We start from the raw sequence: 14,859 nt of genomic DNA, 5'->3' as shown, positions 1-14,859 counted from the left end.
AAATTGTTTATTTTGTTCTCATCTAATTTCTCACATAAACTTATGATACCAACAACCTTTCAATAAAACTTTTGCACATCTTCTAATATTTGGTGAATATTATACTTGAAGTGTTAGAACGGTTTCTTATGGTTTGATATCCGTCATCATCTGAAACAATTTATTACTTCTGACTCGGTACATTTGCCGAATTAAGCCAAACACTTATATAATTTAATAAATAATTTAATTTCAATTTATACATTCTCTGTATTTTTTTTTTGTTTAATCTTTTGATCTGACATTTATCAAAACTTTCTATTTTAGTCCCTTTATCTAGAAATATGTGATTTAGCCTTTACGTCATGAAATTATATGTTTTAGTCCTCGAATAAGTAACTTTTTATGTATTAATTTTGTAATGAGTTTTCAAATAGCTTCACTAATTAGATGCTTAATGCAATCACAAAATTGAAGCTACAATATTTAGAGATGTTCGTGATTGTGATTATTGAATCGACAAAAGGAAGAAAAAACAAGGTTATATATATCATGCACTTTGGAGTTGGTGCGGGTTAAAAACATCTTCATTTTAAAATTTATGACAGCTTTTTTCCGATACAAACAAAGTGTAAACAATGTATAACGATTCCTTTTAAAGTGTGGTATTATTTTTCTTCTATTCAATTGTTATTTTCAAAGTTCAAAATTATATTTATTCTTTTATATTTATAATCTAATTATTTATCTAAATTTTAATTATAAAAAGTTTAATTAATATTTTATTAAAGTTAAAAAAATTGTATTTACACTTGAAGAAAATAGAGAAAGTAACTTATATAGAACAAATTACCACATAAAGAATAATTGTTCATAAAGGGATAAAACACATGTTTTAGACAAAAAAAAAATAAAACACAATGATTAAGGTGCAAAAGTTGTTTATATAAAAGTCTAAAATCTAAAATAAATAAAAAAATTTAATCCCATTTTTTTTTTTATATTCAGTGTGTCGGGTTTTTTTCGTGACTTTATGTGATGATAAATTATTAATGTTCCTTGAGGTATCGAAGTAACTAAAATATTAAATTGTGTAGTTCGCATGAAAGTTTGTATTTAAAAAAATATATATAGAAGTAAAAAAATAGTTTTACCCAAACACGTGTAGTTATGTTATGTTAAGGAATTACTAGTTTTAGGCTGAAGAATTTGTAAAAGGGGGGTTTTTCCACAAACGCGTTTGTAATTATTGTGTGAAACAAATTGCCGGCTTGTGTTGTGCTCGTTCTGTCATCACTAGGACGGACTTCTCTTGAGAGTCTCTTTCACAAGCACGGCCTATTATGCTATGCCATTTAAGACAACTTCAACACTTCCTCTAATTACCTGTTCCTAACACCATGGACCAAACTGCACACTTCACCACCATGGAAACTCAGACTCCAACTACTCAAAAGATTGCTTTCTCAGAACCAGAGGTAAAAGTTATATAATATACTACTCCTATTACTGTAACTTTGTAGTTTTAGTTCTTGAATTTTTCATGTGTGTGATGCTTTTGGGTTGTGAAATAGATTGACAAGAGAACTGCGGAGCAGAAGGCAATTGATGATTGGCTTCCCATAACTTCTTCAAGGAACGGAAAATGGTGGTACTCAGCTTTTCACAACGTCACTGCCATGGTAGGAGCTGGAGTTCTCAGCCTTCCTTCTGCCATGGCAAATCTTGGATGGTATGTTAGTTTGTTTCGACATTCACCAGATGCAAAAAGTTTTATTTTTTCTTCTGTTTTGTTATTTTACAAGTTATCAGTTAAGAAATGGTTCAAAAGGGTTGCGAAAGGTGAATCTCTTTTGCTATATGGAGTAAAAGAAAGAAGAACAGGTGGTTGGTGATGGAGAAAGTGTGTAAATAGAGTGAGTGAATGTTAATTTTTGAATCTGGTGGAACAGGGGTCCTGGTGTGGTTATTCTTGTGCTGTCATGGGTAATCACTCTCTACACACTGTGGCAAATGGTTGAGATGCATGAGATGGTGCCTGGGAAACGGTTTGACAGGTACCATGAGCTTGGGCAGCATGCCTTTGGGGAAAAGCTGGGACTGTGGATTGTGGTGCCTCAGCAACTGATATGTGAGATTAGTGTGGACATTGTTTACATGGTCACTGGAGGAAAATCACTGCAGAAAGTTCATGACCTTTTGTGCAAAAAAAATTGCAATAACATGAAGACCACTTACTTCATCATCATCTTTGGCTCTGTCCATTTTGTTCTCTCTCACCTTCCCAACTTCAATGCCATCTCTGGCATCTCTTTGGCTGCAGCAATCATGTCTCTCAGGTAATCATGCATTTTCTTTCACAGGCCAATTAGTCAACATCTCAAGTCAATAAGTCAACTCAACCAACTCTCTCGTATTAATTTCTGCCTTTTCATTTATTTTCTAATAATACTTCAAAAAGCTTTGTTGTTTATGTATTCACCACTTATTATACTTTCCTTTTTTATGAGAAGATAAGTAAAAATTTAATATTTAATTTTAATAAAATCCTCCGTAATTTTATTTATTTTTCTGTTTTAAAAACATTATATTAACAATTGAAAGAGGGACTTTTATATGGGATTCAATTAAAATTTATTATTTTTTTAGTAAACAAATTTTATGTGTTTTTACGTTTTTTTGTTTGATGAGTTGTCTATATAATAAATTCTTAACTTAATTTGTAGTGAAGGTGTAATTTTATTATATTGAGGCTTGCTGTAATTTTTAGAATGTATTTGCTTGAAAGTGCATGAGTACAATGTTTCTAAATAGTCTCATGATTTTCTTTTTCAAATTTATATTTTTCCTATGTTATGTTATAAATGACATTCAAAATTATAATTATGTTATAAATGACATATTTAAAACTAGAACTAAAATAATTATTTTTTACTATTCAAGTTCTTACTTGCTGAAAATGAAATTGATTTAATAAGTAATAAATTCTCCCCTTAAAGTCAAACACTTTTTATCTTTCATTCCAATCATCTTTTTCAAGAAAAAAATTGTTGGTGTAGACTTTATAAAAATATGTGTTACTTAGTCATGTTATTTGTACTTTTCCATTCTTCACATGTTCTCTAATAAAATGAAAACGAACATTAATATGCTTACTCCTCTCATGATGAACAAATTCTTTACTAATTCAATAATTGATTTGTTGTCGACTCGTATCTCAATTGCCTCAAGTTGTTGCAAATTTAACTCATGTAGTAAATTTCTTAACCAAATTGTGTGACAGACACACCAAGATGTTGCAACACATTTCGCCTTTTGTCTATAAACTTTTGCAACTAGGCATGCCTTCTACCTTTCAATCTCCCCTTGGGCATTCATCTTTTTCTTGTATACCCATTTTACACCTATAGGTTTATATTATTTTGTCAACTCTACTAAGTCCCACATTTCATTTCCTTCAATTGCTTTCATCTCTTCATCTATTGCAACGGTCCATTTCTTGTCTCTTATTGCTTCCTCAAATGCAATGTTATCTGAGTCCGCTAATAAGCAAATCAAATTCACTTCATCAATTGAGTTATGTAAATCTTGTAGGCTCCACATCATAGGTTGACGTGACTTTTCTTCTTCTTCACCAGGATCTGGGGAAATTATTGAAGTATTTATTGGTGCAATATTCAATGACTCTTCTTGTTTTGCCTTCATTTGGTTATTTCAGTCCCATGTACTTTCTTCATTCATTTGTACGTCTCGACTCAAAATCATCTTTTTGTCAATTGGATCAAACAACTTAAGATCCTTCGTCTTCTTATTATACCCAATAAACACATTTCTTACTTTTATCATCAAGTTTGGTTCTTCTTTGGTCTAGTACATGCGTATAGGCCACACTACCAAACACTTTAAGGTGTGATAAAGTTGGTTTATGACCGCTCCAAGCTTCTTGTGCTGTTTGAGTCACCAATTTTGTATGCGGTTTTGCACATACACAACACATTGCTGCTTTAGCCCAAAATTCCTTCGACATATTTTTGCTTTTCAACATTGATCAAACCATAACAAATTTCTTTCGATTTTTTCTTTCTGTGATGTCATTTTGTTGAGGTGAATATGATGTTGTCAGGAATCTTTTGATACCTTGTTCCTCACAATAGTTTGTGAAAGCAGTTAACATGTATTCTTCGCCTTTGTCCGGTCGTAAATCCTTGATGTATAAATTTGTTATCTTCTCCACCATCACCTAGAATTTTTTGAACACCTCAAATGCTTATGATTTTTCTTTGAAAAAATAAACCCAAATCTTCCTTGTATAGTCGCCAATGAAAATAATGAAATAAAACTTCTCACTAAAAGACTTGGGAGTGATTGAGTCACATATGTCGATATGAATCAACTCGAGAGGTCTCCTTGCATGATATTCTGCCTTCTTTTGAAAATTTGTCATTGCTTGCTTACCAAGTACACAACCTTCACACAATTTCTTGATGTATCCATGTTTGGTAACTCATGGACCATTTTCTTGTTTGCTAACTCCTTTAGCTCACCGTAATGTAAGTGTCCAATTTTTAATTGTCATAACCATGCTTTATCCTCCTCATGGACTTACAAACACCTCTCGTGTATACTCTTTAAGTTGATTTTGAACATTCGATTCTTCGACATCTCCATGTGTGTGAGAACTTGTCAATATTTGTCCTTCAAGGGCAACATTCGATCTTTCATGATAACCAAACAACCTTTCTCCAATAATTTTCTTGTACTAAAAATATTACTCTTCAAGTCAAGTACATAATAAACGTCCTCCATTGTAACTTATTTTTCATCCTTTTAGGAAAAACATATATTTCCCCGCCCTTTGACTGGAACCTTCGTTGAGTCTTCAAAAGATACATATTCATCTTCGAACTCTTGTATATCAGCAAAGAGGTGTTTGCGTATGCACATATAATTACTAGCACCAGTGTCCATATACCACACCATGTCACTATCTAGAGTGATGCCTTCATTTGCCATCATGAGAATCCCTTCATCTTTTGTCTCATCTTCCTTGACTAAATTGGTGTTTCCTTCCACTTTCTTCCCGGCATAACAATCCTTTGCATAGTATTCATATTTCCACAGTTGTAAAATTTAACATTTGGACAATTTGAACGACCACCTCTTTCACGACCACGATCTCATCCATGCTAGTTTTTTTGGTTCATTTGTCCTCTCTCTTCATTGTTTTTTCCACGATCTCCATTGTGGAAATCATGACCTCGATTATGCTCGCATACATTACCTTGTCTTCATTGATGGTTATCTTTGTTTGTAAGGCTTCCTCAAAGACTTTTTTTTTTCTTTTTTCCTTCCAAATTTCTTAACTCCTCAATTGCACAGACAATATTTTCAAAGTCATTGGTCAATGATCGAAGAGTTTTCTCCACAACTTTTGCATCTGTGAAAGTTTCTCCATTGCGTTTGCCGTTTGCACATGAGTAATGTAAATACATCTTTCGAATCCTTCATTTTCATGGCCTCCAACTCACCTCGTAGAGTTTGAAGACGCATTTGTTTAACTTGGACGACACCCTTGAACACCTTTTTCAAAATGTCCTACGTTTCCTTTGAATTGATGCACCAACAATCTTCTCAAAAATTGTCTCATCAACAACTTGATACAACATGTACAAAGCTGCCTTAGTGTCTCTTTCAATGTTTTGTTTTGGATCGCCGAGAATCCTATGGTATTTTCTGGTTCTTCAAAACCGTCTTAAAACACCTCCCAACAATCTTAAAATCCAATAAGGACTTTCATTTGGATGCTAAAATTGTCATAGTTTGTTATTTTTTTAATAGGACCGTGACAAATTATTAATTATAGTGGTCATAGTTTTGATACCAATTTGTGAATACATTAATACAATGTCTCCAAATAGTCTCACAATACACTTCTCAAATTCACACTTGTCTCCTTACAACTACTATACTATAAATTTCATTCAAAATTAGAATTATGTTATAAATAATATTTAAAACTAGAACTAAAAGTAATTATTCTTGACCATTTAGTTCCTGATTATTGAAAATAAAACGGATGATTTTGAGTTTAATGTTTAACAGTTATTCAACGATTGCATGGGTGGCTTCGGTGGATAAGCATATTGAAAATCCTCACAGAGAGGTTGAGTATGGGTACAAGGGCAGCACTTCCGCAGGAACATTTTTCAACTTTCTGAATGCCTTAGGTGATGTGGCTTTTGCCTATGCTGGACACAATGTGGTGTTGGAGATTCAAGCAACCATCCCTTCCTCCCCAGAGAAGCCATCAAAGGGTCCCATGTGGTGGGGAGTTTTGGTTGCATACTTTGTTGTTGCCTTGTGTTACTTCCCTGTTGCTCTCATTGGCTATTGGGTCTTTGGCAACTCTGTTGAGGACAATATCCTCACCTCCCTCGACAAACCCACTTGGCTCATAGTAACTGCTAACATGTTTGTCGTCGTCCATGTCATAGGAAGCTACCAGGTCTGTAACAATACCATTTCCTCCCTTCTTATAACTTTTTCATAACTATTCATAAAAGGAAAAAAAAAACATTTTTTTATAAACTAAATGTAAATTTTACACGAGTAAATATACAAATTTTGAAAAAACTAACTCGGCTGAACTTCTCTTCATTGGTTTATATACAAATTTGCTTTCATTTATGATTGTTTTGCTAAACTTCTAAAAGGTATGTTCAAGGTTTATAAACATTTGTAGTTTTAACTCTAATCATCTTTCAGTTCATGGACTTGTGAACATGGAAAACAAAGATCTGTCTAATTTTTTAGTTATTCAGTTAAACAATGAGTTCTTATTGAAACATATATAGCAACAACTATCTATATATGAAAAATAGAAGAAGCATTTCAAGGAATGTAAAAATAACTTCTCTCATTATTATGGCATTGTTTTGAAGTAGCACCCTAAAAATAAAACAACTCACCAAAACCCAATGTATATTTAAACGAAACACAACATTTTTTATTTCCTGCTTAGAATGAATAACAATGAGAATGTGAAGCTTTGGTATAGTGGCATGCACAAACTCATTAATAAAATCAACATTGATATTTGGATAAGCGCTAGAAGGTTATTATAACAGTGCAAAACGTGAGAATTTATGCAACCGAGACTTGCTTTTAACCACGATGTGGAAGAATTTTGTATTCCTATATCTCTTTGCGGGCTTTCTCTTTCCAGAAATTTTCTTCCATGATAAGAGCCAAATTTAGGTTATGTTGTATATGTTTTTTCAGCGTTTATGAGTTCCTCATTTATCAAACCGTTTTGCATTTTTTGTTGTACATCCCAAAGCTTCACTTTTAAACTGCAAAACTTTGTGGTGTATATTCCAACTTTGTAAATCAGTTTTAAAATTCTTCAGCTATAGGACAACTAGCAACCCATTTATTTCAATTGTTTTAACTCACATGTTCACAATCCTCCTTGTGAGTCCATAGATAGGAATCAAAAAGAGGGTTTTCCTACAAGTCGCAATTGAGTGATGTCTTTCATAAAATAACAACAGTTATCTATATATAGGAAAAGTTATCTTCTTCTCAACAATGTTTTTTGTCATTTGTTTCTATAGCTCTTTGTTAGATAAGAAAAGATTTGATAACTTATTTTTCGTAAATACCATTTTCTCTTAACCAAAATTATTACTTGTTTTGGAAAATGTGTTTGATGGCTCAAAACCATCATTTATAGTTTCAAACATGAGAAAAAAAGGTAATTACACTTGAAATTACTAGTTATAAGAAGATTAAGGATGGGGCAATACATAACTACAAAAATTTAATAATTAAACAACCCTGGACCAATAACATTCTGAAGCTATTCAAGTTTTAAGAACAAATATAAACTACTGAGTTCCTCTTACAATCATGTAATAATGGGTTGTGTTTTATTTGGTTCCAATTGGTGTCTAATCTGCATGCAGCTATATGCAATGCCGGTTTTTGACATGATTGAGACATTGATGGTTAAACAATTGCGTTTCAAGCCAAGCTGGTGGCTACGATTTGTGGAGCGCAATGTTTATGTTGGTGAGCACATGGATCACCCTCTTCTCTCTTCTATTTTTTTTTTCTACTTCACTCGTTAAATGCCTTTTGAATCCACTCGTTTTGTCTCATTATTCTAACCACTTTGATTCAGCATTTACATTGTTTGTGGCCATTACTTTCCCTTTCTTTGGTTCCCTTCTCGGATTTTTTGGAGGATTTGCATTTGCTCCAACAACATACTTCGTAAGTCCCTCAAAACCCTCTGTTATCTTATGTATATGTATATTTATCATATCATCATTATATACATAAAAGGAATATATTTGTGAAAAAACCTATCTTTGTATGAAAATTGTAAAAAATATGAATTGGTAAATACCAGCATAAGTTGGTGTTAGAATAGTAGTGTAGTGTTAGAATAGTAGTGTGCCAAGTTGGTGTTACTTAGTGTTTATGATTTAATAATTTATATCACTGACTGCATTTTTCTACATAATATAATTTCGTAGCTCCCCTGTGTTATGTGGCTTGCTGTTTACAAACCTAGGAAGTTCAGTTTATCGTGGATCACCAACTGGGTATGTTCAACTGCACTTTATATGCTTGTTCCAACATGTTTGATTCAAAATTTGTTTACCTATTCGGCTTCCCTGATTTCAGATTTGCATTATACTTGGCCTTCTACTCATGATTCTAGCACCAATCGGTGGATTAAGGAGTATCATACTCAATGCCAAGGCCTATGGGTTTTACCAATGAGGAAATAAGTAGGGTTAGGAAGTGTCCAACACTCCTCTCGCACTTAATTCAACTCATTCATCCAACCACTCTTTCTCAAATTTCATTTTATAAAGAAAAATTTTCATGTTAAACAATTCAGGCAATAGTTCGTATAATAACATCTCTCTCTCTCTCTTATACATACATGTCAAAATGATAAAATGAGATAAAATGATATCGTATAAATTGTTGTATGTATACCGCATATGTTCTATAAATGCTATGAACTAGCACAAAAAAATGTGAGACTGTATTTTGCATTTTTTCTGTAAAACAACGATGTTGTCAAATACTAGTACCTTTACCTTTATCCATGAGATTTATTTAAATAAAAAAAATTGAATTACAAATTTAAAAAATAAAGCAAAAATAATTATATCACTACAAGAAAAATTATTTTTAACGGGGTTATATTTAACGTTACCGACGGCTATATTTAGCATCGTTAACGATTATCTGCGGTTTTTATTAATCTCTGTAATGACAATTACTTTCCGGCGGTTTTGAAACCTACATTATTTTCGGCGGTTTCAAAACCTCCATTATTACAGGCAATTTCAAAAACTCCATTATTCTCGGTGGTTTAAAATTTTCGTTATTCTCAGCGGTTTCAGAAACCCCCATTATTCCCAACGGTTTCAGAACCCTCGTTATTCCCAGCTATTTCAGAAACCTCTATTATTGCTGACAACTTTGAAACCTCAGTACTTTCTGCGATTTCTAAACCTTGTTACTTCTAGTTTCACTACCCCATTAATTTTATTTGTTATTTTCTTAATTGGTTGTACTTTGTACATAAATCACTACAAGAAAAATCCAATTTATCTACGGAAGAAATCCGTAGGTAACAACCAAAATCCGTAGGTAAATCAACATTACATACGGATTACCCACGAAAAAAATCTGTATGTAATGTGGGTGTCGGTAATTTACCCACTGACTCCAAGTTATGTGACTCGAAGCCAAGTCCCTTCAAGAATGTTCATAAAAACTTTAACCATTACACCAGTCAAGTTTTGTTGTCATGTTATGATTATTATTATTACTTCTTTATATAATATTTTAAATCGGTTTTTTTAACCAATAACTATTTTCCTATTATATAGGATTGGTTACCTCATTATTTAATCATCATCATTAGCTCATCAAAGTGAGAGTTACATGTTTTAATTAAATAGATAACTTATTGTAGTGAATTTAAAGCATAGGCTCATGACAGGACATAAAGGATTCTTAAGAATGTAAAAATTGTGGTGTAGAGGATAGAAAATAGATTGGAAGATTCTAAAGCATTACAGAGAAAAGAAATTAAACAAGAAATCTATTTTACAACTTTGACCTCATGACTTCAATAAGTCTTAAACTTGGATACATGTAAAATATATGTTATTTTATTTTATTAATTAACAAAAATTAAGCGTGTTAAGGTTGAAAATAAATATTTTTATTTTCTTATGTTCTAATGTTAAACTTTTATTATATTTTTTCAATAAAATAGTTCTTTTAAACAAAATTTAAAATTATATAAAACATTATTAAACTAATGAACAATTACATATTATTTTATATATTTAAATAAAATGTTAATAATCATTATCAAGAATTTTATTAAAAATAAACTGTTAAAAAGAATAATTGTTCGACACTGAAACCAAGAAGTAAATGTGTTTCAAATAATATCTATTATATTTAAATTAAAGTTAGACAAAATCTTAAATATGATTTTGAAAAGGTTTTTTTTCAAAGAGAATTATGAAATTTTGTTTACTATTTTTTTTCAAAATAAAAAATATTCATGTTCAGTCTAAACATAAACTTTGATTATTCCATCTAACTCTTAATAACACATTAGGAGTTAATTTAAACCGATTTTAAACCACCTAGATAAGAATTAAATCATTCTTTTTTAAATAAGGCATACGTGGATTTTAACGAACAAGAAAATGGTATCGGATAACAAAAAATGTGTTTACATAAGATATATATAACACCCATCAGAGAATATGCAACATTCTTACATTACCAAGTGAGATAAATGGCCTAATCTCCAAGATTTGATGGCACACACTCACACACACTTATATGGTTTGAGAAGATATCTGCAAACAACAAAGCATGAGAAAAATGGACGGTTTAATCCCAAAGATTTACAGTAGGTAAACAAATAGGAACTATACAAACGAACAAAAAGTAGAAGTAATAGTGTATTCAACTTCATAAATAAATATAGGACTGTGACTGCGCCAGTTAACCATGATTCTTTAATTCCTCGCGCCGAGTACACCAAAAAAGCTGCACTGATAGAACTTGCCTATGAACTTGAGCGTTTCTGAAATATCTTTCATTCCCAACTTATCAAAAAGAATAACGAGCCTTTTTTTTCGAGAAAAAAAAAATATTTTGCAAATACAAAGAAATCAAATATTTACCATGTCATCCTATGTATTTTGACAATTAACACGGTAAGGTACTAACGAAAATGAGTACAAATATGATCTCAAAAGGGAGGAATATATAGATGTCAAAAAATATGATTAATAACATTGCTTTAAGCATCAAATAACACCTAAAAGAATTCAATGTGTCTAACCTCTATCAGAGAAATTATTTTATGTAGATTTACCAAAATAACTCTATTTTTTTTTATCAACAAATAATTGATTAAACATTATATGGATAAGGGTGTCCCTTAACCCTTTTACAAAATTTGCAACAGCATAATCAAACACATACATATGGTCTTAGCGTCTAAACCAAACTGCTTCCAATGACACTACCGTGTGGTATGCAGTAGTCCCATACCCTCAAAACAGGTCCTGCACAAAAAGACCACCACCCATTTGCACCCCATGGTTACCCAGTGCAGCACAAGACACTACCGTTTAACAGCTAAACCACCTTTTAAGTTTCCCTGTTGCCTTAAAAACACACCAGCCTCCAAGCCTCTCTATACTTGGTCCTTCACACCTCCTCATAGCCACATCCTCTCAATCCATTGCCCCCAAATGGCTTAAACTAATAAAGACCATGCTGCCCCAAAACTGAGTTGTTTTGTCATCACAGCTGATTCTAATATGGGTTATATGGTCATCACTAGACCTCATATACTAGCAGCAGGGATTTCCATACACTCCATGTATTTACTAAAAGTTTTCAGATTCCCCTACATAACAAGAAGGACCCTATCCATTTGGCACCACTTCCTAACCAACCAGAGACCATAAGTCCCCTACGTAACAAAGAGAAGCAAATCCTAGGTGATTCGAGGCGAAGCTTCTTTAGCGTTACAGCACTACCACCGGAACATTATGCCTTTCCTCCATCAACACCGTAAAAAACCAGACGACACCACCATGTTCATCCACTAGCACAGACTTAACAGAAAGTGTAAGAGTCCCAAGTTTTCATGTTCCCAGCCAAAGCATGCTTGGACCCATTTGGCAGCACCCCTGCTTTGGCCTTATGTAGCAGATTCCATAAATTGGCCATGAATAGCAGTTGTCACAACTGCCACCAGAAGCACCTTTTGAGGAGCACATAACCCCTTCCAACCAAAAGAACTCTATACTCAGGTTGGTTGATCAAGAATCCCTGTTCCAAACCCTACAATAACTTTAACTTGATGCATTCAGTTGGGATGGTGACACCTCCAAGGCAGGAATAAGATACTTGATCACCAAAAGAAACCTCAACAAAAGTACGCAGTACCTTATGCATATTTGCACCATAGTAGCTCACTGCAACATGTGAAAACCTGACAATTTCATACAACGCAGGGAGAAGAGGATCTCCACAAAATATATGCACAAGTTGTGATTTTGTAAAAAGTAGGCTCGACGAACCACCATCGTAACATATATAAATAATCAACAAAGACAATTTACAAGCCACATCATGCAAATGTCAAAACCGAACATAGCAAACTGAGTTGTAAAAGCTTCAACCTGTGCTCGAGGCTCAACAACGTCCCTCCCTATTGCTCTCAAGTCCATTTAGTGTTGTCTTCTACATTTTCTCGTGCTCCCTATGTAGTATGCTTGTAATCTATTCAACTTTAATGAGAAAATCAGCCATTGTCTCAAAATCAGGTTCTAGACACCCTCTTGATGTCATAGCAAGGCACCTGAATAACAAATACAACAAAAAAATCTCCATCTTGACAAAGTACAACTAATTAAATATTCTAAGCATGCAAAGAATAAAAGGTTCAGCCATAATTACTCACCAACTCTTACACCTCTAGGATCTATAATTCCATTGTCACCAAAAATAACAATTTTATTCAATGTAATATGACATGCTTCACAAACCTTCTCGTAAAATTTACCTACAAGCACCAACAAATTATGCTTAGAGTTAGAAATTCTTACTATATAAAAAAAAAATAAAAGAATCAAATTTCATCAACTGCCAATCTTTTCATAAACCACTATTGATCCTAAAATTCTCCTGAATCACTCACACCTCAAGCTCCTAACATAAGAGTAGAATAGTATTTAGTTGGCAAGTCACAGAGTCTTCAATACAATACATATACAACCACTCGGTGAAAATAACAGGAAACCATCTCCAAAAAAGCATGAAGTTGTAGAGAAATAATGTCAATATGCACAAAAACGTGAAGTTACTTGCTCATAAGGGTAGGTATCTTCATTTTGCATTTGAATTTTGCTCTGCATTGTTTAAGAAACAAAATCATAAATGTCTAATTTCTAATGTTAGCTATGAAAAAAATTCTACATGCATAGTTCCTAATTAAGAAACACATAAAGTTGAAAGAGCATTCAACAAGCATAATTTAACTTTAATTTTTTTTTTTCCAATCTCAGTTATATTAATAATGTAGAAACTGCCTAACCAACATGAAAAAAAACCATTTCCTAGATATAATAATAAATGAAGAACATAAACGGGTCAATAGTCATAAATCGAAAAGTCATTAGTCACAAAAGTAGCATATATAGGATATAAACTCTACATCTTGATGCACTGGGTCCTCAAATAAATAGAAATAGTATTTGTAACTACTTAATTAGATAAAGAACAGTGAAGTGTCCTAATAGATAATAAGACGACTATGGTTATACCTTCTCTTAGCAATCAATGTCGAAGGACATCGCCGAATCTACTGTCACAACCAATTATGTTATGTTTAGGGTTTACTTCTCTCATTTTGTTGAAGAAATAGCACTTGCAAGCAACACTTTTCAGAAATAGATTGTAGTGAGAAGCATCTACATCCAAAAAATCATAATCAATCTGTCATTTTGGTGAATGTGAGTTTATATTCGAGAGAAATGAGCGTCCTTGAGATATTCTCTAAGCCTCAGGATTTCTTGTTTTCTTTCCTTGGCCTGAGAATCCGAAGGTGAAATAGAATTGAATATTCACAGTCCTTAGATTGGGGTGAAAATGAAGGAAGTGTCTAACCTTTCGCTTCCAACGGAGAACAACATTAGATTGCGAAGGAGATAACGCACTCAACTCGTTTTCTTTTTTTCATAATCTTTGATATAGGAAGTGAAACGAGGGACAAACGATATGCTTCCGAATCCGTGGAACCCTATGTCGAAAGGAAAACGCACCAAAGTTTAGGCAAAGAAGAACTATGGGAGAAATGAGAAAGAAATCAATTTTGAAAAAATAAGATAGGACAAAGAGAAAAGTAAGCTTTAGCATAAGCGATTGGGATATGAAGATGAGAAAAGTCTCTTCTAAGAATATGTGCGCCTTCGAAATTTGCAAAAGCATTATGTGGTCCCTCCCAAACTGAATGCTTAGAAAACGCAACAAATAAAACAAAAGTGGGTGTTTTGCTGGAATATTTTAAAAATCGTTAACACTTACCATGGTTTTTAGAAACCTCCCCTATACGTTTATTTTACTGGAGGTTATTTCAACCCACATTAACAAGCCTTAGTTAAAATCAAGAATTTTTGTAGTATATTTTTTTGGTCTAAGATCACAAATGTCATTGCAAAGCACAATATCAGTCCAGTAGATAATAATAAATGAAAATAGTTAGAGGAAATAAAATTTAGATCTAAGAATGATAATCGGAAATGA

At 32.8% G+C, this 14,859-nt stretch overlaps 1 protein-coding gene and 1 long non-coding RNA gene across 4 annotated transcripts; one reads left to right on the top strand and one right to left on the bottom strand.

The window, feature by feature from the left end:
* Window positions 1-1,195: 1,195 nt before the first annotated feature.
* On the top strand, window positions 1,196-8,933 carry LOC137824040 (lysine histidine transporter 1). The gene is made up of 8 exons (XM_068629463.2): window positions 1,196-1,457; window positions 1,554-1,711; window positions 1,932-2,318; window positions 6,082-6,484; window positions 7,947-8,052; window positions 8,165-8,256; window positions 8,523-8,591; window positions 8,674-8,933. The coding sequence occupies exons 1-8, from the start codon at window positions 1,380-1,382 to the stop codon at window positions 8,770-8,772; spliced, it is 1,392 nt and encodes a 463-aa protein (XP_068485564.1). The 5' UTR covers window positions 1,196-1,379; the 3' UTR covers window positions 8,773-8,933.
* A 1,809-nt stretch (window positions 8,934-10,742) lies between these two features.
* Window positions 10,743-14,599, bottom strand: LOC137824041 (uncharacterized). 3 transcript variants are annotated; one of them, XR_016515180.1, is made up of 6 exons: window positions 14,224-14,545; window positions 13,881-14,027; window positions 13,422-13,466; window positions 13,019-13,120; window positions 12,738-12,916; window positions 10,743-11,122 (listed from the first exon to the last, which is right to left on the bottom strand). It is a non-coding gene; the product is annotated as an uncharacterized LOC137824041 (long non-coding RNA). The 3 variants fall into 3 exon arrangements; XR_016515179.1 differs by lacking the exon at window positions 13,422-13,466 and having other exon boundaries at window positions 14,224-14,599; XR_011083207.2 differs by lacking the exons at window positions 10,743-11,122; window positions 13,422-13,466 and having other exon boundaries at window positions 12,540-12,916; window positions 14,224-14,599.
* Window positions 14,600-14,859: the final 260 nt, after the last annotated feature.

Source organism: Phaseolus vulgaris, chromosome 8 (assembly GCF_051622355.1).
Source record: "Phaseolus vulgaris cultivar YP4 chromosome 8, ASM5162235v1, whole genome shotgun sequence".
Lineage (NCBI taxonomy): Eukaryota > Viridiplantae > Streptophyta > Magnoliopsida > Fabales > Fabaceae > Phaseolus > Phaseolus vulgaris.
The sequence above is the reverse complement of the archived record's forward strand: the minus strand, read 5'-3'. Positions and strand labels throughout refer to the sequence as shown.

Bases quoted from the DNA above. Each gene is read 5' to 3' on its own strand.
- LOC137824040 (XM_068629463.2), top strand. From the start codon at position 1,380: ATGGACCAAACTGCACACTTCACCACCATGGAAACTCAGACTCCAACT. The intron at 8,053-8,164 runs GTGAGCACATGG...ACTTTGATTCAG, and splicing joins GGAGCGCAATGTTTATGTTG to CATTTACATTGTTTGTGGCC. The intron at 8,257-8,522 runs GTAAGTCCCTCA...ATAATTTCGTAG, and splicing joins TTGCTCCAACAACATACTTC to CTCCCCTGTGTTATGTGGCT.